The 24,169-nt window shown below is 42.0% G+C and overlaps 1 protein-coding gene across 1 annotated transcript in view; it reads right to left on the bottom strand.

Moving 5' to 3' along the window:
* The window catches only part of IL31RA (interleukin 31 receptor A), a 170,630-nt gene that overhangs the window by 1,505 nt on the left and 144,956 nt on the right, over window positions 1-24,169 (bottom strand). Inside the window, 9 exon segments of the mRNA XM_034655685.1 lie at window positions 372-453; window positions 1,574-1,667; window positions 3,765-3,905; window positions 5,690-5,836; window positions 6,616-6,717; window positions 7,596-7,778; window positions 13,527-13,743; window positions 16,016-16,095; window positions 22,382-22,547. Of these exon segments, the coding sequence (XP_034511576.1) occupies window positions 372-453; window positions 1,574-1,667; window positions 3,765-3,905; window positions 5,690-5,836; window positions 6,616-6,717; window positions 7,596-7,778; window positions 13,527-13,743; window positions 16,016-16,095; window positions 22,382-22,547 (1,212 nt within the window).

Genomic DNA, 24,169 nt, shown 5'->3' with positions numbered 1-24,169 from the left:
TAAATGGCCTTGAATCTTATAGCCATCCTCTCTCTTGCTCCCTAATTAGACAGTCAGGTCCTTGAGGGTTGGGCCAGTATCTTTCAGTGGCATCACTTGTAGGACCAATTCCATGCCCAGCACACACTGGGTCCTCTGAGCCTAGTGAAGTCCTTTCAGCTCGTCCAGGAGGATGAAAGCCAAAGTCGTTCCAGGAAGGCTCATTCCACCTGTCCTGCCAGCCATACCTTGGGACTTTTTAACCTTAAGTTCTATTGATGTGAAGCCTGTACAGATCTCAGCCCAGGACTCCTCCCCGCCTCCATCGCCCTTCCTTGTCTTCTGCAGCCAACCTGCTCAATGATTTCCTTAACAAAAGCAGAAGTATTTACCTTGAAATCATCTCCATGCCATGTGGCTATGCTGCTTTCAGCAGGGTTGGGGACATCCGGCCAACATAAGTGCTTCAATTTGCTAATAAGAGATAAGATAAGGCAGGGAGTGAGGTCAAGAAGTATGTTATTTACACTGCATGGCTATGCCAGAAGAGTGGAGCTTTGCTACAGGGAATTGTATGGTTCCCTGATAAATAAGGGCAAGCTTCTGACCTCCTGACAGAAACTGGAAACATAGTCTGGGGAGTGAAATTACAAGTCATCAATGGGATGTGATGGAAAGACACCTTTCTTACCCTCTCCTGCCCCTGCATCTCCACCCCTGGTCCTGATGCTGGAAATCACACCATCACAGAACCATGCCTTTGAGTATTCTCCAGGAAGGGTAACACTCTAAGCCTGATATGATACCCACACTTAAGTGCAGTGATTCTCAAAGTGTGGTCCCAACCAGCAGCAGCTGTATCACCTGGGAGCCTGTTCGACATGCAAAATGTACAAGAATTTGGCTGGTGACTTGATTTCTACCTATGATCGGGAAATGAGGATGACATTCACTTAACTATAACCAAGCATAGCTGCTTGGCAGAGAAGTCCCTCAACTGTGTGGTTCTGGAGAGAGAGGTCTACTGGGGAGGGAGCACTTGACCAGCAGGGTAGCATGAGGCTCTCTGGGGAGAGAAAGCACAAGACCCTGAAGACAAGCTTCCTTTCCCACAGCGGCCAGGGCATGCAGGACAAATGTCCTTGAGGCCAGCCCTCCACCAACACTGTACCACGGGCAAGGAACAAGCCTGTGCTGGGCATACTACTAACCAGTGCTCTAATTCCATGAGTATATTCCCTCTCTACCTGGGAGAGAAGTAAGTGGCCTGAGGCCTCTTGCTGCTGCTAGACACTGAGAGAAAGGACCTTCTCCCAAACTTTAGAGTATGATGCCAAATATAGAAGATAAAACCTGTGGGGCAGCTGGCAATCCCCTGGCATAAGCCTGGTGCATGGGGCTGTGGGAAATGAAAGTCCTCTCGTTTGGTCAGAATTGGAGTACAGGATGGCATATAATAAACTCAATAAGTACGTACCAAGTTAATAAATGAATCAACACCCCCTTAATAATAGAGTGCTCTCTCCACCCATGATGCCTTCCACTCCCTTTGACCCCTGATTTTGAGGCTACTTGTTGTTGCCTATAAACTCACTTGGGTTTTTTGAGACCATATACCACTGTCAACATGATGAGAATGAGAAGGCCACCTCCAACCAAAGAAGTTATAAAGAAAATCTCAAGGATACCTTTGGGAATAGGAGAACAAAAGTCAGTAAAAGGATGAGCTCCTCACTTTCTTGACAAAAATTAAAGATTAATTTTTTCTTCCAGTAGTTTCAGCAACATGTTCTTTATGAGTTTTCTTTCAATTCAATTAAAATTTATTCATAAAAAAAACCTTGGTATTTGTGGCTCCTCATCCAGTTTTCTTCTGCCTGAATAATAGTGACAGATATGTTTACCAGGTTCTCCAACTTCCCTTAGTTCCCTTAGTACATATTTATTGAGCACTTACCGTTTACCAAACACTATACTGGGTAATAAAACAAACAGCAATAAGGAAGAAACACAAGATCCCTACTCACATGCCACCTACGTACTGGCAGAAGGATTCAGACAATAAACAAAGAAGATCATTTCAGATATAAGAGGATGATAGAGTGTATTTAGGTAAGATGGGAGGAGAGTTAGTAACTTCACATATTGGCAAAGGAAGACTTCTCTGAGAGGTGAGATCTCAGCTAATGTTAATAATGAGAAGAAATCACTCATGCAAAAATATGGAGAAAACATTCCTGGCGGAAGGAACAGCAGATGCAAACGCCTTGAATCAGGAAGAAGTTAGCACAGATAGAAGCAGAACGTGGTAGGAGATGAGGTCAGTAAACCCCAGCTCAGGAAGGATCCTGAAAGCTATGGGTAGGAATTTGCATTTTATTTAACACACAACAGAAGCCACGGTGGATTCCAAGCAGGGGTCTAGGGTTTTAAACTCTGACTGCGGTGTGCAGAATAGACTGTGGAGGAACGAAGACAGAAGCAGGGAGGTCTGTAATCTGCAGACAGGTTTAAGAAACATCGAGGCTCCAAGGCAGGCTCTTGCCTTAAATTTGACCCATGGAGAAAATTCTAGCAGGTGAGGCAATCTGTGCCTGGTGCCGTGAAAATACAGTATGATTTTAAAAAATTCTACAGAACAATATCAAAAAGAATTCCAAAGGGCAGTATTAGTCCATAAAAACAGAGCATGTTTTCTATGTGGAAACACATGCTATATGCACATTTTCCAGAGCCTGAAAGATACTTTTATAAATCTTTTGAAAATGTCATGAACAAGAGGCTTTCAAGAGTACTTAAACCAGGGGTGTCTGGTTGGCTCAGTGGGTTGGGCATCTTGATTTTGGCTCAGGTCTTGGAGTCATGAGGTTGAGGCCTGCACTGGGCTCCACACTGAGTGTGGAGCCTGCTTAAGATTATCTCTCTCCCTCTCCCTTTGCCCACATGTTCTCTCACTCTCTCTCTCTCTAAAAAGAGAGAGAGAGAGAGATAGTACTTAAACCAGACTATTTTTAGATTTACTGCAAAAATTGGCAATGTCTCTTCACTTTTAATATAAATAATTCCTAAAACAGTTCTAGTATATCCTTAAAATCAAATTTCTGCCCCTCAAGGACTTGAGAAAATTAACATATTTGTTTCTCCCATTCCTTCTTTCTTTCTTCTTCATCTCTCTTCCCATTCTATCTTCTTTTCCTCTTGAATATTTCCAATAAGCATCATACAACACTATATTGTATTTTATATTTTGTTATTACATTTTTCTTGCTATTTTTTAATGTAAAAACTGATAAGTAGAACATATTATGTACTCTTTTGCTGAAAAATCTCCACAAATGATGGAAGTTAAGTTCCTTCCCATGGACAATGGTGCTTATTCAACCAAGGTTTTCCCTCCAAGGTCCCACTCTGCAGTAACCTCTGAAACACAGAAGCTGATGACTATGAACTTGGGGACAGCTTTGAAGCAGGGGCTGGCTTGTACTGAGAGTGAAGCTGGAGTTAACTTGAACCCTTCTCCTCAAGATGACACAGGACTACCCATGATGAAGGAGCAAAATGACTAGTCTTTTCAAATTCAGTTCTCAATGTGTCTGCTCTCCCTACTCTCTCCTTACCCATACGCCTTCCAGGAAGGTCAGTGAGCCAGAGGGCAGATAGTTCTTCCTACTTATGTGCTTCCCTTTTATTAGTTAGTCTTCCCCCTGCCTTTGGCAAAAATCATCTCTAAATGGCCTAAGGGAAATGCCGAGGAGACTTACCCAAGGCATAAAGGAAATACTCACTAATTGATAATGTCTTGAAGTTTATCTTGGTGCTGTTTTTTCCCCCAGCACTGGTGCTGGCCATGACTTGAAGAGTATAAGAGGTCTTTCGTGTCAGGGACTCCAGGCCATACTGCAGGATGTTGGAGTTGACTGTCTTGGCTAACGGAAAAATATAGAAGTCAAACACAATAGCCAAGCCCACGTAAAAATTGTGCTTTAGGAAGAGTGAAATAAGAGCACTGGGACCTGTACCCCCAAGTCAGCCAATCTAATACCCCAATCCCTCTACCCATGTTCTGCTTAAAATTAGGCTATAAAGATATATCAAAGACCTAAACATAAGAGCTAACACTATAAAACTCTTAGAAGACAATATAGGGTAAGTGGTAGCCTTGAACTTGGCAGTGGTTTCTTAGATATGATACCAAATACATAAGCAACAAAAGAAAATAGATTAATCTGGACTTCACCAAAATTAAAAGCTTGTATGCATCAAAAGACATTATCAAGAGAGTAAAAAGACAATCCACAGAATGGGAAAAAATATTTGCAAATCATATATTTTATAAGGAACTTCTATCCAGAATATATATACATATATATATAACTCTTATGACTCAATAACTGAAAGACAAACAACCCAATATAAAAGTGGGCAAAGAAATTGAACAGATTTTCTCAAAGAAGATATATGAATGGCCAATAAGCACATGCAAAGATGCTCAACATCATTAGTTATTAAGGAAATGCAAAACAAAACCACATTGAGAAACCATCTCACACCCACTACTATAGTTATAATAATTTTTTAATAGAAAGTAAGTATTGGTAAGAATGTGGAGAAATTGTAACTCTCATCCATTGCTGGTGGGCATGTAACATGGGGCAGCCACTATGGAAAATAGTTGGGTGGTTTCTCAAAAAGTTAAACTAGAATTACCATATGGGCCAGCAATTCCACTCCTAAGTATATGCCCCAAAGAATTAAAAGCAGAGACTCAAACAGTATTGGCATACCCATGTTCACAGCAGCATTAATTACTGTAGCCAAAAAGTGGAAACAACCCAAATGCCCATCAACTGATGAATGGATAAACAAAATGCAGAACAAAAACAGAATATCCATAAAATAGAATATTCTTCAGCTGTAAAAAGGAATGAGATACTATTACAATCTACAAGATGGATGAACTGAAAACACAATGCTAAGTAAAAGAAGCCAGACACAAAAAGCCTCCTATTGTATGATTCCATTTATATGACAGCCAGAATACATAAATCCAAAAGACAGAAAGCAATTTTGTGTTTTCCAGGGACTGTGGGAAGAAGACAATGAGAAACGACTGTTTAATGGGTGCAGGGTTTCTATTTGGGGTGGGAACAGGTAGAAATGATGGTCTCACAACATTACTGATATATTCAATGCCACCAAATTGTACACTTTCAAATGTTTTAAGTGGTAAATTTTATGTTTTATGTATTTTACCATAACAACAACAAAAAAAAGTTAGCCTAAATAGGAGCCTAACCCAGAATTTAGGATGTCTGTAGATACTACGGATTCAAGACAAGAAAAGTATGACTTGGCAGTGTGCAGCAGGAGTCAGAGTAAAGGGTCCTGCGCTGAGGTAAGTGTCACCACTCTACTCTTTAATCCACGCACACCCCACTCTGCGTTAATGATTGGGAAGCTCCCAGGAGACCAACTTGTTCACAGCCTGACCAGGACAAATTATATCAACTCCTGTGGTTCCTAAAAGATTCTTAGGTACTGTCACTACACTCTCATCTGACTCCAAAAAACTCAAGAGATAGGTGCTCTTGGCCTCATCAGAGAGGGTCAAAGGGGCTAAGTGACTCATGCAAGATTGTAGGGCACCAACCCCTGTGGCAGGTGTATCCGGGGCTTGGGGGTTTTCCAACTTGGATACAAGCACACTTACAGAATTCCTTTCCATCTTCAGCTTGGTAAAATATGGTGTAGTTCCTGATGAAACCATTTCTCTGACTCTTGGGAATCTCTTTCCATGTGATTGTGACTGTCTTCACACCAATGTTGTCTGCCTCGGTCACAGGACCCACTGATGGAACTTTACAGCACATTAAACAATAAACACTAAATCACAACAGAGTAGACCCTTTCCCCACAAAGGTTCTGGCTAGTACTAAAAGCAAAGTCGGTGCTGGAGAGGGGATGTTGGGGCAGAGTTGGGACACAATGCACCACCTTGTTTGGAAATGTAGTTTTCGGAAATTATCCAACTTGAAGAGAAGAAAAGCACTGTCAAAGGTCTGCAAAATGTGCTTTCTTACAGAACCCTCACTCTCATTTGGCATTCAAGCTTTCATTCATACAGGTACTAACTGTTTTCAAATATAGCTGAAGGACATGCCCCCATGGGTTAACTTTGAGTGACAGGATGTATTTTCTAATGTTGAATCTGGAAAAGGTTAACTTCCAAAAGATAAAGGCTGAGCAGCTCATCAGTACAACCCTTGATTACTGCTACACAAAAATAATTTATGTCCCTAACTTGGTCTTAAATAAATGTTATTCCTACTTACAGGGCTATTAGCACTAAGTTCCTTTGTGAGGTTGGACCAACTATTTCACCTCTCTGAGCCTTGATTTTCCATTTGTAGAGTGAGGGGCTTGGACTTGAGGGTCTCAAACTTCTACCCCAGCTTTGAAATCCAGTGAACCTACAGCCTGACCACAGTTGTGTCAAGGTGTGTAGCTTACAAGCTGAAGGTGCACCCCAGCTCAGCACTAAGGCAACTGTGAATGAGCTGCAGACATTCACAGCTTTGTCGGGATGTTGGACAAGCCCCAGGGTTCCCTCGCCCCACGGGGCCTTTCCATACATACTGCCTTCTCGGACGTAAGCCTGGATGGAATACGGCTGGCCCACTCGGTCTCCCAACACTGGGTACACAGAGATGTTATAGCACCAGAAAGGCTTTAATTCATCTGTAAAAAAGAAAGAGAGAGACAGAAAATAAGGAGAAGAACCATTAGACTGAGTTACGTCTATGACTTAAAGGACACACTCTGTTTCTCTACAGTTTCCGCATCTGGAAAATAAGGTTAGATTGGATGGCCTCCAATGTCTATTCCAGTTCTAACCTTGTTAAATTAATTCTTAGAACTAAGTCTGCACCACTCTGATGAAATGACAGAACTACCCAGGAAGGGAAAAGTAAGAGATCCGGTCCCTTCTCCATCATGGATTTTGTTACATGATTTGGAAGCACTACAGAATAAAACTTCATCCTTCTGTCAATAGCGTAACACCCTGAGAACTCAGATACCATGAATTCTAGCTCCTCTACCATGAATCCAGGCATGAGTATAATTCTTTATAGGGGGTGGCATTAAGTATTAATAAATGATTAGACTGACAGGATTGGGAGGGTAAAGCCTCACTCATCTGTCATTCAAGGAGCAGGGACTTTCTTAAAAAGAAGGCTATCCTCTATATCATTCACCTGGAGAAGGGATCTAGATCTTAAACAGGGAACCAGAACTAAAACGTAGTCTGGGCCGGACTGATGGGAGACAAACTCTAGTGTTACCTACATGATCAAGATATCCAGGAAGGGCTCTCTGATGGTGATGTCAACATGGTGTTTTCCACATACCACATACCTGGTCTGATATCCATGGCTTCCTGGCCCAGCCTAAGAGGGAAATGCCAAGAAGTATGGCACTTCACTAGGCTTGCACTTGCCTTGTCAAATGCTATTAACCACATCTACAGCTTTGAAGTCAAAGTTAAAGATTTTAAAACTGATGGAAGTGAAACTGAATCCTATATAGAGGGAGCTTGTGGGGTCCACAGTGACTACCTTTCTGGATTGTCCAGTTTCTGGCCTGAGACACAGATTCCCAGGAAAAAGTGGAGGGCTTTGAGTCCAAATCTGGGAACCATTCAACCATCCATGTGTCCACCTCTGGAACAGAGCTCTGCCACTCCACCACCAGCTGGTCCTGAGTGAGGCAGGCCTGCATGGCCTCAATGCACTGAAATGCTAAGAGAAGGGGGAAAAAAGAAGAGAAAAAGCTGCTCCAAATGCACCAGCCACACTGGCCCCCATTCACTGCCCAAATCGTAAAGAAGGTCAAAATTCAGGATCTCCACTGCAGCCTTCCCTTATGGTGCTGTTTCCATCCTTTTTACCATCTCGCTTTTCCTTGCCTCCCACCTTTGATGATTAAGTACCTCCTTAATCTTCCCTTACATCCCCAGAATTTACTTGTTTCCAAGAAAGAATCTCACTAGAGAGTTGCTGACTCACAAGACTTACCTTCCATATGTGCCTGTGCAAGTAAAAGGAAGCAAGTCTAAGACAAAGAATGAATCTCTAAAAGCAGAATTTCAGGTACCAGTAATTCTATGGCTGGGAACTGGGAGATGGTGCCCCTACAGTCATACCTGGGAGGTGGCTTCAAATTTTGACGATCTAAGCTGGTCTCACACAACCTGGCTATGGATTCCTATCTGCAAGGCAGTAAGAATTGAATCTGTACCAGAAAGATGCAGACACACCCTTGAAAGCACCTAGGTATGGACTGGTATGCAAATGACAACATTTTCTACAGGCCTAACAAAAAAACTCATGTCTGGAAACAAGCAACAAGGATTCCTTTAATAGAAAAATTATAAATAAAATCTTAAAGGGGGGGCACCTAGGTGGCTCAGTCAGTTAAGTGTCTACCTTTGGCTCACGTCATGATCCTGGGGTCCTGGGATCAAGCCCCATGTTAGGCTTTCTGATCAGCAGGGAGCCTGCTACTCCCTCTGCCTGCCACTCTGCCTGCTTGTGCCCTCTCTCTCTCTCTCTCTCAAATAAATAAATAAATAAAATCTTAAAAAAAAAAAAGTTGAACGTGTGAGTTCAAATACAATACCTAGGATTTAAGTAGAATCAGAGATCTATCTTGTTAAAAATGTTCTAAATAAGAAGAAAGGAGAACTACTGGAGGGCGGTGTGGCACAGAAGGAGGGCACCTAGGGGTGGGGACCAGAAGATCACAGGGTGCCACTCTCCCCTCTCCTCCACCCCTTACCACCCACAACATGCCTGAGGCTTCAAAATTGCAATTAACAGAAGATACCTTCAGTGAACACCAAAAACAGTCCTGGATAAAGGCAGCAGACAGTGTCCTCCAAAAAAATCAAAAAGTCTTCTGAAGCTAGAAGCCCAGGCCAAGTGTGGGAATTTGGTGTGAGATCTGGGAGTACAGAATCCTACTATTTCTAGGCAACAAGCCCCAACAAGCTGTGTGCGTATTTAGGGGCCTCTGTTCTTGGAGGCCACAGTTTATGAATCCTTTTCTCAAACTGGGCCTTTATGAGACATTCCAGCTGCTAGTCCCAGAAGGCCAGGTAATTTGTCAACCTGCAAGGGTCAGGAAGGGCAACTGAGGCATGAAGGAAATGTAAAGCTGGAGTAGGGATGGGGGCCAGGACATCAACCCCATGTGATCCCTAGAGCTCCTATCACCCCCACCACCCACCACCCACCCCTGCTCATAGCCTCTAAACATCCTCAGTTACCATTCCAGTCAGGCTGAAGGGCATTTTGAGAGCTTCTGGAACCCTCCCTGGGCTCTTGTAACAGCTAATGTTCATGCTCTCTGATCTTCTCAATTCCTTCTTACCGTGTGTGTGTGTGTGTGTGTGTGTGTGTACGCGTGTGTGTGTGTTTTGCTTGGTTGGAAGAACTGTGTGATGTAACTCACACTCCAGAGTCCCCTTGCAGGTCATCCTGGAATCACACTCCCCAAGATTTTTATTATGGGTTGAACTGTGTCCCCCCAAAAAAGATATCCTCAGTACTGCAGAATGTAACCTTATCAGGAAATCAGATTGTTGTGGATTTTAGTAGTTAAGATAGTGGGTCCTTACCCCAATATGCCTGATGTCCTCGTGAGTGGACTTTGGACACAGAAACAAAGAGACATAGGAAGCTGGCCATGTGAAGACCCAGGCGGAGACTGAAGTTATGCTGTGACAAGCCAAGGAATGCCTGGGGCTTCCAAAAGCTGGAAGAAGTAAGGAAGCTCCCTCCCCTAGGGCACGGCCCTGCCAACACCTTCATGTTAGACTTCTAGCCTCCAGAACAATGGGACAGTACCTTTCTGTTGTTAGAAGCCACTCAGTCTGGTGCATTGTTACAGCAGCCCTGGGAAAAGCACACAGCACCTTTGGCTTGGCCAACTCCCCTTCCCTGGCCTTGTTTCCCTCACATCCTTTTCTGGTCTCCCTGGAGGCACTTTCATAATAATTACTTGCACACAAATCCTGACCCGAAGACAGGAGTGAGTGTTGGTTCCTAAGACCACACTCCTTTTCTTTATCAACACTGGCTGTCTGAGGAGCAGGAGTCAGGCTGAAAGAGCCAAACATGCTGCAGGCATAAAGGGAACAGCCCAGGCTCGGGGCCACGAGAGGTGTGGAAAAGGTTCCATTAAGACATAAGTCAAACTTGAAAGGACCTGGGCAGTGTCAAGGATGCAGAGAGATAAGTTTCCAAAAAATCAGTCTGCTGTACATAAACTAACTCCTGAATCCTTCCATTATTCAACAAGAACACTTGAACAATTGCTCCAAAGACAACATACCCCTAGATGCAGTAGAAAATCCATATTCTCCCTGGGAGAGGGGGAAAGGGGCTTTGACTGCTAACACCTTTACGTTCTTGTGGTTTGCATGAGGGCAGTCACCGTGGGCCATCAAATACAGCCTTGCGCGCTGTGGTGCCTCAGCTTAGCTACCCTCAGCTCTGCCCCAAGAGTCCCGACCACCTCCTCACCCCGCACCACACAGTGGCTGTGCTCTTCTAGGCCTTGCCTCAGATCACTTCAGAGCCACCTGCCGGCTAAGGTCCTTTAAAACTCAGAGATGTTCAGGCCCGAAGGAACCTGAAGGTGTATCTATTCCAAGCCCTTATTTTAAAGATGGTAAAATGGAGGCCCACAGAGGTAAGTAGCCAGTTCAGTGTCAAACAGCATCAAGTCCAAGATTCTGATATATTGTCCAAGCTCGGATCATGCAGACCTGGGTTTGAATCCCACCTGAGCAGCCGTGGGCACATTCCCCAGCCTTCCTGAATCTCAGCTTCATCGTCTATGAAATGATGGACCACCTCACTAAACAAAATTCTGTAAAGCATTACTTTCTTCTATGTCTAAAACAGGAGTCTTTACACTGTCTCTGTAAGAAGCCAAATAGTAAATATTTTAGGTTTTCTTTCTTTTTTTTTAATTAAGATTTTATCTATTTATGTGACAGAGAGACAGCCAGCGAGAGAGGGAACACAGCAGGGGAGAGGGAGAGGAAGAAGCAGGCTCCCAGCTGAGGAGCCCAATGTGGGACAGACACTTAACCACTGCACTACCCAGGCTCCCCAATATTTTAGGTTTTCTAAGACACATGGTCTTTGTCACAATGATTCAACTCCACCGCTGTCGCACAAAAGGAGACACAAGCGAATGTGAACAAATAGGTGTGGCTGTGTTTCAAGAAAACTTTAGTCACAAAAACAGGTATCAGCCAGGTTTGGTCCATGGCTGTAGCCTGCCTGCATCTGGTCTGGGATTATCGTAACCAACAATCACACTGATGCTGCCGACACAAAGCAAGTTCCTTCAGAATTGGGAATTAGTAACAAAAAACCCTATGGGAATTCAGCGTGATTTTAGATAAAATATTATTTTATAGTATTTTTAAAGTGGATAATCCCTGCCTAATAAAAATTTAATCAGAAATTTTATTAAGAACGACAATGGTGGGGTGCCTTGGGTGGCTCAGTCCGTCAAGTGTCCAACTCTTGGTTTCGGCTCAGGTCATGATCTTGTGGTTCTGAGATCAAGTCCTGCATGGGGCTGCACTCAGCATAGAGTCTGCTTCAGATTCTCTCTGTCCCCACTCCCTCCTCTAGTGCCTTTCTCTCTCTCTCAAATAAATAAATAAATAAAATATTTTTTAAAAAAGAATGACAATAGTAATTATTAGCAGTAGGCAAATCATTTTAAATACCCAATCTCATTTCACAGCAGGTCTGTGATGGAGGTATTACTATATAATAGCTCCATTTTACAAGTAGCTGAGGTTTAGAGAGGTTACATAACTTGCGCAAGGTTTGTGGTATCTGGATACCATAGTGAAAAAAGCAAGATATGAATACAGGGCTGTTACACTCCAAAGCCCATGTTTCTCTCCTTACTCTTTACTGCCTCCCACTCGAGGGCCACACCAAGAAACTGGCATTACTACGCAGCAGTGCCTCTACTAACAAAGAATGTTTATTCAATGACACATGCATCTGTCAGAAACCTCATCATTAGGGGTATTGAATAGGCAGGTCAGGAACAAAGGATGATGGGGAATATTATTAAATACTATGGTAACATCAAGTGTAGCTCAAAACACAGAATATGTACACAACTGGTCCTTGACCAACATGAGGGTTAGGGGCACCAGCCCCCTGTGCAGTTGAAAATCTATGTATAACTTTTGACTCCCCCAAAACTTAACTACTACTAATCGCTTACTGTTGGCTGGAAGCCTTACTGATAACACAGTGGATTAACACGTTTTGTATGTTACATGTACTATGTATTGTATTTTTACAACAAAGAATGCTAGAGAAAATGTTATTTAGAAGGTCATAAGAGAAAAAAATTTATAGTATTGTACAGTAAAAAATTTGCATATAAGTGGACCCACCCAGTTCAAACCCATGTTGTTCAAGAATCAACTGTATATAGGAGTTCTAAAATGAGGCAAGGGAAGAAATGGGTTAAGTTTAAGGGGAAGAGAAAGAAGGGAGTCTAGGCAAACAAGTCTAGAGTTGGTAGTGTAAAGGCCTGAACCAGTCTAGGTCTAAGTAAAGAGAGGTAAAAAATTGGAGAGTGGCTTACCTAACTATGATGTGTTTCAACAAATACTTACTGAGCACCTTTTCTATGTCAACTCCTGTATGCCTGTTCTAGGTGCTGCAGATGGAGGGAGTGGTGTGAGGAAGAAGAGGAGGAAAAGAAAAAAGACAATAATCTCTGTGCTCAAGGAACTTGCATCCAACTGAGGGAGAGATAGGTATTAAACAAAATAAACGAGAAAAATCTATAAAATGAGAAACAGCAAGATTTATAGAGAAAAAGAAAGTAGGAGAGAAGAAATCCCTTGCCTGCAATTCCTTAACTAAGAATCAAAGAAGGTATTTTATTCCAATATGCGATATAAAAGATGAGTTTGCCTGGGAGCAGTAAAATATTTAAAACTACTTAATCAAAAGTATAATGAGCACTTTATTGACAAGTATAAACATCAGAAATTTTCCCAACTTAGGAGTCACATGGAAAGGGGAAAAGGAAGAACACGGAAGAGTGAGCAAACACAGGCTGGGACACGGTCAATACTGTCAGAAGGAAAGCTCAAAAGAGAAGTTTCTGCCACTAAGGACAAATGTGGTTTATGGGACAGTTTTATACGGCTCACTCAGAAAATACAAGCTGCTTGTAGAACTTCTAGGAGTATGACTTTGTCTCATATGACTTTATGAAGTCTCTGCTTTTCAACACAGGCTTTGCTCCAAAGGAAGTCTATTTCAAGGGGCTCATTGATTACCACAAGATTTTGGTCTTCTCACCATAACCTAAAAAGCTCCCACTTGTTTTCATTTTGACTTGAGAGAAAGAGCAATCCTTGAGGACACTTCCTGGCCAACCAGTTGGGACCAGGCATCTAAGTAAGACGTTCACACTCTACTTACGCTTTTCATCAATAGCCGGAATCCTCAGGGTGGCCACCGGAGATTCCCCAAGAGAATTATAAGAAATCACATACACCCAATGGGTCTTGCCTCCCAGATATAGTTCATGCGTCTGGTTAGTGGTGTTCACTGTTTCTGTGAGATTAGTGTAGTTTTCTGGAAAGTACCATATGTTGTAGCCAAGGGCCTTCTCCAGGACCGGGGCTCCGCTTGCCTTCTGAACCCAAAGGAAACAAAATGTATTGCCAGAAACAAGAAAAGATAGGTACTGAGACGATAATAAATGGTGGGGATGAGGGGTAAGGGGTAATGTTAATTATTAGGTGCTAAACTACAATTAGGTCACCACACTTCTGGGATGAATAACACACCCTTATTGTGTTACAATCCTTCAAGGGCCAAAAGGCTTTGATAAATGGTCCCTTGGTATCAACCCTTAACAGGAGTCTAAGTCCATGAAGCTTAACTAGGAGAAGGTGCAAGCCAATGTAACCAAGTCATTTTGATGCTTATCTTTCTTTCCCTCCCCTATGCACAGGACAGTATAAGCTAAAAAAGTGAGGCGTTCACTCCAAGAATCCCAACTCTGTTTTGGGCCTGGGTCATCTCTTCTCTGGAAGCTTTCAAGGGTTGGAAAGTACCTGTACTGCTACATAAAAAGCAGCATGCCTCCTCCTTTGAGAAAGGAGCTAGTTCCCTGGACCAGCCATACCAGATATCCCAGCTAAGAAGTCTAAAACATTCACGGTTGCCCTACCAGTCCTAAATCTGTGGTGAGAAGCCTAAGGTGACCCCAGGGAGTCCAAGCCAAACTCTTCTTTTCAGCCTTGAACCTGAACCTACTAACCATATGTTTTTGCCTAGGGATCAGCTTGCTAAGTACTTTCCAGGAATTATAGGGCTTTCCAGTTCTTCACTTCGGTTACTGACAACACACATGGGTGGAGTAGAATGACTGAATGTAAGGTCAGACAGGACTTTAGAAGTCACTTTGTCACACTGCCTTTCCTGTTCAGGCATTGACAGAAACTTCCTAATGACTGGGAGGTTTTTACCTCTTAGGACAATGCATTCTCTTTTGTAAACAACAGCTTTATTGAGATGTAATTCAGATACCATAAAATTCACTACTTTAAGGCATACAACTAAGGGACTTTTTAAGTATATTCGCGGAGCAATATTATCCCCATTCAGTTTTAGCCCAACCTTTTTAACGAACTTTAATTCATAGAAACCTCTCCTACTGAGGCAAAAAAAAAAAAAAAAAAAAAAAAAGGACCAGACCCAGGTGACTGGGAGAAGGTGGAGGGCATTCAAGTCCATTTCACCAACTTCACATGTTGACCTACTTGACCCAACACTCTGTGGCTGACCGCATGTGGGTATGTGCCATTGTTTGCTTTCCTTGCCCAAAAATATGTTGACTGAGTGATTTGTTTCCACACTTAATCAGTGAGAAAGAAACCATAACATCTGGGATTCACACAATCTTGATTTTCAAAGGTTTTCCAGTGCGCCTGGTTGTGCCCTCCCTGGACCGATCGATGCCTCTGCACCCTGAGGGTGCCCCATAGCCCTAGGGTGTGAAGGGAGTGGGGAAAGGCAGAGGACGTAATTGGGATTAGAATTTCATTTGGTAAAGCAGGTGATTTCTCCATTTTCAGAAGGATTTTAAACTTGCCTGGCCTTTAGCAAGTACATGCTAAACATGTAACACATGCTGAGTGTTCCCTGAGAACTCTGGACACTACTAAAGCATTCTGACATCTCACTGTTCTCCTCCCTCTCTTCTCCCCTCCTCAACTCCCCCATCTTTTCTCTCCTGGTTCCTGGCTGGGGTTTTATTTCCTCATATTTACCCTTTTCCTTTCCTTTTTATTCCCTCTTCCCCTCCTTTTCTGTCCTTTGTCCAACCTTCTTTTCTTTTCTCCTTCTCTCTGCATGATGCCTCCACCTTCTCCTTTGTTCCTCAATCCCAGGCCTCCATCCTAGAAAGGACCATTTGGCCCCTGTTCTGTTCTCGTACCCCGCTATACCAGTATTCAAAGGGATACATGTGTAATATGTTTTCAATAACCTGAGGACACATTAGTGAGCTGACCCCTAGTCAGTGCTCTTCTCCCATGTTGGGGTGGGTGCTATAAAATATTACACTGCCTTCTAATGCAGCCAGCCCAGGGGGCATTTCCCCAGAAGGTCAAGGTGCCTCCTGCACTTGCACTTTGTACCTGTCTTAAATGTTAATGTTTCAGACCAAAGTTGAGAGGGGGCGGGGTCTGTAAGGCACATTTAGGCCAACTGTAAGATGGCCTATGAAGCTTTGTGAACTGGGAAACCACAGTGAGATTTGGAATATTATAAAGCCTCCAGGGAAGGAAATTCAGGAGGTGAAAGTTCAAGAATTACAGTTATTGGAGGTGTAAAAGACCAATGGTTCTAAACAGAAAAACAAACAACAACAACAACAACAAAACCCTTAAGGAGGTCACCTTCCACATCAACTGCACTGGCCTTCTTCCATCGAACTTGGCTGGTCTCAGGACTCTCCACAGATCCAGGCCATAGGGAGCTGTAAGGAAACAAGAGTGAGGTGCTCAACATAAGAGAGAAGAGAGCTGAAACAGAATATGGTGAAATTAGCTGGGCTGCCTATTAGAAATGCAGTTGGGAAGGGGTTGGTGGAGGGAGCCAGGAGGAATAAAGCGGGTGGTGGAGGGATGGCAGCATTGCAACAACCCATGATGTCTTCATTTTGTGGCCAAAGGATTGGCATCAACCAAAAGTAAAAAATAAAATTGCTCTTGGATCTGATGACTTAATGTAAGGTAAAAAAGTACAATAGGTAGAACGGTGATATAATTTATCACTGCAATCAGGATTGAAATGTAACATCTCATGTCCTCTAAGATGTAACATCTATATACATTAAAGCTGGGAATGACACAGATAACTGACAAGGAGATAGATACATAGATAGAGATATATTATTATATTATATATACTATTTCAGAGTGGGAAAGAGAGAGGGAGGGAGAAAGAGAGACCGAGACCTACTCCCCGAAAATGTTAAGATTTTATAAGAAAGAATTAAAGAAGAAAGGAGCAGAGAAATAATCTTTACTAGGTCATTCCCTGAGCTTTAAATTCAATGCTGATCCTTGTGGCAGAAAAAGCAAAAAAGGATCATATTGAACTGCATGTTTCTCATAGCCTGATAAAAAGCAATCATATGAGGGGCGCCTGGGTGGCACAGTGGTTAAGCGTCTGCCTTCGGCTCAGGGCGTGATCCTGGCATTGTGGGATCGAGCCCCACATCAGGCTCTTCCGCTATGAGCCTGCTTCTTCCTCTCCCACTCCCCCTGCTTGTGTTCCCTCTCTCGCTGGCTGTCTCTGTCTCTGTCGAATAAATAAATAAAATCTTAAAAAAAAAAAAAAGCAATCATATGAAGAAGCAAATATTTTCCGGCTAGGGGAATGAATTAATAAATGGAATTAATCATGGGGATCCTCTTAAAAAGACAATGGATAACATAAGGCCAATGTCTGCAATTACAGTGGAGCAAAAGTACAGAAATATGACATATGTCCGTTTTTCATATTTGTGTTCTCTAAAGTGCAAGGGCATAATGTTAAACCTGATTTATACATTTCTCCAATGGATAACATAATCCAAAACAATACAGTTCAAGTTTGTTAGCTTCCAATGATCTAACCAGACAGGGATAATTTCAAAATCCTGAGTTTCTAATTTAAGAATGACCTATGCATGTTAGCCATGAGAAGAAAGCTGAAAATTCTAAAGAACTGTCCAGAAGACTAGTGGCCTGTGCTTTGGAGAAAGAAGGAAATGTCTCTAATTGAAGATGCAGTTAATGAACTCTGAATTTTTTCTTGAGGAAACCACATGGCTGAAGACAATGTAAGTAGGTCTGCAGAGAATGCAGTCAACTACTCAAGCCAAGATCTAAACTATTTTAGTACTGACAGACTGTTTTCAGGTATCTGAAATCACACTTCAGGTGACTGGGTGTCTTAGGGTGAAATTACTGAACTCCAACTGAAGACAACTTCATAATGCGGAAAAATGAGACAGATGGCAATTAAGTCAATAACCTGTTTTGTCATCAACGGAGAGTCACATTTCTACAACTACTCTTGCAGAACCTGAAGTGCGGGTAAAACATTCTACCTCGTAGCCCCAACCTTGATGAGATCTACTGTAATTCTATGTAAGTTGCATATCAGGAAATTGGAACTATTTAGACTTTAAATGTGACTTCATTTGTGTTTCACTAAGATGTTGTCTTACTGTCTTACAAGCTCTGTCTGAAGTTTTCTTATTTCCCAAAGAAATCAATATTCTTCAGTATCAATGTCTTCAAATCGATTCTTCAATAAAAAATCAGAAGACAAATGGCCTGTACTCAACTTTCTCAGACAGGGAACAAAAGGCAGGTTTCAACCTGTCTACAAGCCAATGAGATGTGAACACAGACAGAGTTCCTCCCAGCAGAAAGCTTTCGCATAAGGCTCCAAAGTCACAAGACCCTCAAAGGTGAGCTGTGGAATTGGAAGGACTCTCACTTGCAGTCTCTCCATTCCAGGTATGTTCAGTCAGACTCAGGGATAATAGCACTGAGAGTAAGAAAGAAAAAAAACGAAAGGCAAAGTGTGTATTACAATCCAGCCCTGAATATTCATCCGAAGGACAGAGGCAAAATAAACTGATTATTAGATAATCAATCATTGCAGAGACTTGGTTAGAAATACGAGCAGGGGCGCCTGGTTGGCACGGCGGTTAAGCGTCTGCCTTTGGCTCAGGGCATGATCCTGGCATTATGGGATCGAGCCCCACATCAGGCTCCTCCGCTATGAGCCTGCTTCTTCCTCTCCCACTCCCCCTGCTTGTGTTCTCTCTCTCGCTGGCTGTCTCTATTTCTGTCTCTGTCGCATAAATAAATAAAATCTTAAAAAAAAAAAAAAAAGAAATACGAGCAAAATTCTCCTTAGATTTATCCCACAGGCAGCCATTTAGTTGTAGTAGATGGTGATGGTAAATGAATTTAATCAGGTATTTTCTCCTTTCACTGAGGCCATTATTTCCTGCAGATAAAGTCCAAAGAGGAACAGTCTTCCCAGTATCAACTTCCCACAGATGCAGCTTTTAGTAAAACCATTTTCTGAGTAGCATGTAAATCTTCTGTAATTAACAGCAATTTTCCATTAGCCATGAGATAGTAATGGCTTTGCAGTGTAATCAAAGTTAGAAAAGTAATAATTCTGTATTTGTAAAAGAGCAAAATCAAATTTATCAAATCGATCAAAATATCTGCATATTCAAAGGCACCAATTCTTTGGACCCATTAGCAACAATTTGATCTATTTTGCTTCCATTACAATCTGGGAATATCCACGACTACCACTAGTTGGACACCTCACACACATCCTGGTGCCCTTGCTGAAGACCAACAATGAGAATGTTAACTTTTAGCCAAGTGTCTCTATACTAAGCATTTTACCTGATTTACCTCATTTAATCTTCACACCCTTAGAATTAGGTACAGTAGTATTATCATCACCATTTCTGAAACACAGAGAAGCATCTTTCAGTATTACAAGCTTTTAGGTAATAAAGCCAGGATCAGAATATAATTACATCTGTGTCATGTAGTAGATATTTATATGCTTAAACGTGGGTAAATAATCCTATTAATCAATCTATTGAAATACAAATGAAAATAAGTAATGTTTCACATTTGACTTAGAAGATTTCAAACAATTAGAAATGGTTTGAGGAGGTGTGTATTAAACAACTGACATGTCATTGTGAAATAGAGAAACAAACTATTTACAAATAGGAAAATGAGAAATTAGGATTTGCTGGGGGAAAGGGGTGCGTCTTCATCAATTTTCTCTGGGATCCTGAAAAAATGAAAAGAAACAAAAGCAAAAGCCCTACAGTGGTGACCTTGATAAATAAGTGGTTTGATTCAATCAGTCACAGGCAGAGACAACACCAGCATCAAGAGCTCCGCTAATGATCTTAGCCCAACTAGCCAAAATACAAATCAGCTGAAACAGTAGATCTCGTTTCTGGCAGCAAAACAAGTGGATGAAACTGACACTGACATGAGAGAGTGGCTGGGCTGTCATGAGCCAATGGAAGACACAGAGCCACAATGGTGCCAGGAGGGCAGTGCAGAGAAGACTGCCAGCTACAGAGTGGGAGAAGGGCCTGCAAAACAGGGTCATGCCTGAAGTGGAACTTAATCTCCCAGACCTCCTGCTAGAATGTGTAGCAAAGGCAGAGGACACTTTGCTCAATTATACTGCATGCATTGCATTCTAATCCTTTAAAAGAGAGGGCTCAGTTACTGACTACTCTTACGGATTATAACCAATGGGCCATTTTTTTGCTGTGTAATTTACGTGCTGTTTAGTATTTGTAGTATTCATTTGACACTTTGAGGTGTTGTCTATAGAACGTAAATGTGTTCCCAAATATTGTATGTAATTTTAATCAAAAGTTACAAGAGATCCACAAACTGAATAGTTTTGTTTTAATCATGTCTGTATTTCTATTGATGTCAAATTTATATAGCCCTTACCATTTTTAAGGTACTGTTCTAAGTACTTAAAGACATAAAGATTTGGAATTTTCTATGAATTCTTGGACTGCTAGAGCCTGGTATAGAAAACTAGATGCCTGAATAGCATAGATGAATGGAATCTAAGGATGAGAAGGGCCTTCAGAAATTATCGAACCTGGGGTACCTGGGTGGCTCAGTCAATTAATCCCCTGCCTTCGGCTCAGGTCATGATCTCAGGGTCCTGGGAGTGAGCCCCCACGTCAGGCTCTCTGCTTAGCGAGGAATCTGCTTCTCCTTTAACTCTCCCTCTGTGTATGTTCTCTCTCTCTCTCTCAAATAAATGAATTTTTTAAAAAGTCATCTAGCTTAATTTCGCATGTGCTGCATGAACCCTTGTTGCATAACCACATCCACCAATGGGTAGTTTAGACTGAACTAACATGAACATCTCCAGTGGGGGCTACAAAATTCAGAAGATGTTGGATTATTTCCAGACATCTGACCATATGGGCAGATGTCCGGAACACCTGTTAGTACCAACTTGGTCTCATAGGAAACTCAAGCAAGATCCAGAGGAATAAATTATTGTCATATGGACCAGGGAGCACAGAAATTGACTGCAAATGTTACCTGAGATCTGTGTGGTACTTGGCTGTAAGACTGAATAAGACTTACAAGAATATGACTGAAATTATGGCTGGGTGTGTGGTTGGGGGAAATTCAGGGTCTAGAACCCGTGTGTCTTACAAACAAATGAGAGTAAAGAATCAGAAAGTTAGAAGAATCAGCATTTTGCATTTCTTCTCTTTATTTCAAAAGATGTGTGGACAAACCAAGTACTCAACTAGTCATTTGTTCATTCATTCATGGTGTTAGGCTGAAAAATGTACCCCAAAGTTCTAAATCCTAATCCCTGCCATTTGTAAGGTTACCTTATATGGCCAAATGGACTTTGCAGATGTGATTAAGTTAGGATCTGGAGTTGGGTAGATTATCCTGGATTATCTGGGTGGGCCCTAAATGTTTTCACAAAGGTCATTATAAGAGTGAGGCAAAGAGATTTGACACAGAAGAGGAGAAAAAAGTAGTGTGATGATGGAAGCAGAGGTCAGAGTGATATGTTTAGCAGATGGGGAAAGGAGCCACAACCCAAGGAATACAGGCAACCACTAGAAGCTGGAAACAGCAAGAAAAAGTATTCTACCCTCAGAGTCTCCAAAAGGTAACAACCCTGCCAACACCTTGACTTTTAGTTCAATGAAACTGATTTTGGACTTCTGACTTCCAGAACTGTAAGAGAAAAAAATTATGTCGTTTTAAGTCATTAAATTTATGGTAATTTGTAACAGTGGCCATAGGAAACTGATACATTCTTCAAACATTTATTACTACTAAAAGACAGGCCCTGGGCAAGACTATTGATTTACAAAGAACAGTAACACATGCTGAGTGACCCTGAGCAATTGGCTAATACTTCTGAAACTCAGCTCCTTCTCCTCCAGGTGAGGGTAATTTCACATACTTTATAAGGCTCCTAGAAGGTTTAACAAAAATAATAGAAAGCCTGGCATTTATTGAATGTTTATTGTGAGCTAGATACATTATGTCATTGCATTTTTAAAATAACACTAAAAAGTAGGTACTACTTTTAACTCAATTTTATAAATTATATTCCATTATGGAAAAGGGGAGTGAATAGTGAGAAAACTAAGGCTTAGAGATGAGGTATCTAGCCCAAAGTCACTCCATAGCCAGGCTGAGATTTCAGTCAAGCCCATGGAGTTAAAGTACTACTCTGAATGACCATACCTGATTCACAGCAAGCATTCACTCATTGTAAGGTTCTTTTCTCTTTCTTTCCCTCACTGTCATTAAGAATCTGACCTTTTTTCCCCCCTCATTAATTATACCTTTATTTATCTTTCACTGGTAGCTCCAGGGTTTACAATATATAGCTTTAATTTATCATAGGATACCTTTAAATAATATTACACCACTTCATGTATAGCATAAGACATTTCTGAGAGTATTAAAGATGTGATCTTTTGCCTTTGGGGCAAAAAGATGCTAACTAAGGCCCTCTGAGGAGGGCTGGCTTACCGTGTGGGCTCAGGTGGGCATAATGAGTGCCCTGTGGAGAGGGAATGTACAGACTGCGAGAGTCCATGATTCCCAAGTACAGAGCTTGATGAAACCCAATAAGGCTAGGCCCAGGCTACCTGAAACCAGACCAGGCAGAAAAGGAATTGCAAGGGACCAGCTTGCCTTCTTCCTCAGTTGTTCCGACTTTCTCTTGGCTCCAACCACTCCAGAACATGGACTCCGCGGGGGCACATCGCAGAGCTACAACATACTCTGTAAAAGCCTGCAGCCCTGTGAGGTTGTAGGTCTCATCTCTATCGATATCTTCTTTGGTGAAGTTGACCTCCATCTAAAAGACAGAGATGACCCTGAGCTGGATGGGAGAACCCCTGTTATCTTTTCATTTTTCTTCTCCATTCCCCAACCATTTCAGAACTAGAAGCATTGTACCTCAAGTTTTAAAAAATGCAATTCTCGTAAATAAACCTCCATGCAGGCCCAGGGATCATTTGCGCCTAAGCAGATGTGAGTCACCCCATGAACCACCACCTTCCCCATTTCCTGTCTCTAAGCTTCAAAGGCAGAGATTCCTGCCCCTGGGCTGGGCGTGAATGAGTAGTCTTGTTCTGGAAAATACAAGGTGGAGTCCTGGAACCCAGGCAACCCCGGCCTCAGTTTAAACACAGCAGACGACTCCAACACCTAGATATAAGGCCTCACAGAACAGTAAGCAATAGAGACCTCAGTGGCATCATGTTCAACCTCAGGTCATGAACAAGACCTCAAAAGTTAAGTGACCATGGACTACCGCAGGGTTTGTTATGAACAGAACTGGGATCAGAACACAGATTTCCTCCCTCCCTGATACTTCCTTTTTATCCAAATCTTCCACTGCAAATCATTGGTCTTTGGGTGACCATAGCAGCCTGGATGCACAAATTCATTTTGACATTCTCTCTGGGTATGGAGGGGGAGAGGTAAATAAATCACTTCTCCTTTCTAGACCTCAGTATCCTCACTAGTAAAATGAGCACATTGCTTTATATAACCTCTAAAACCCCTTCTGGATCCAACTTTCCAAGAGAAACTAAAAATTCAGATATTTGTTTTTGAGCATGATCACTGTTGTTGCAATAAGAACTTTGAGCTGTTGGTTTATATAAACTCATATTGAGTTGATTAATAAACTAGACTAATGGCCATATCTATTTTGTGAGTATGACCACTAGTCCCATAAAACCTTGTGAAAGAAGGAAGTCCTAACATTTCTTATATGTATATAACAGCTGTGAAAACAAGTAGATAATTACAGGTGTTGGGCCTAAAGGAAATTGGGCAAAATGACCATGTGTGTATGTGGCAAAAAGCTGAGCATCCCAGCTGCATATGGACACTTCTGAACTCCCAGCCTAGTAAGATGGTGCTGGGATAAAGATGTAGGAGCCAGAGGTGAGGAGAGTTTCACTTCATCCAAAGTTCCCTGAGCTCCCTCCTTCAATCACCTCTGGAAATGTTGCAATGGCAGAACAGGGTCACTGGGACAATCCATCATCATCTCTGGGAGAGTAGCCTCCCCAGCTTAGCCTAGTTATGGGGCCCAGTTGAAACCAGACTCCAGATTAAGACCTTTAGAAGAAAGCCAACCACATGATGACTTCCGTACATAAATCAAAATGAAAACCCTATTAATCTACAAAATAAGTGCAAAGAAGTCTAATAAATTTCTATTTTCTTTTTATGCTCTTATAAAAATATAATATTCTTCTAAAACAATCTTCCCACGTTTTCTTCCTGCTTTATTAGCACCCTCAAGCACATGCTGGTCCTGTGTGTTGGGGCTCCTCACATTCATGCTCAGAAAGCTCTAATGTAACTATACAAGCATATTCTTTTCAGCCCTATCCCCAAAGCAAAAAATAAAACAAATTTTTTTTTTTAAATCTGCTCAGTCTTTCAAGCAGTGTGCCTGCC

Source organism: Ailuropoda melanoleuca, chromosome 3, assembly GCF_002007445.2.
Source record: "Ailuropoda melanoleuca isolate Jingjing chromosome 3, ASM200744v2, whole genome shotgun sequence".
NCBI lineage: Eukaryota > Metazoa > Chordata > Mammalia > Carnivora > Ursidae > Ailuropoda > Ailuropoda melanoleuca.
The sequence above is the reverse complement of the archived record's forward strand: the minus strand, read 5'-3'. Positions and strand labels throughout refer to the sequence as shown.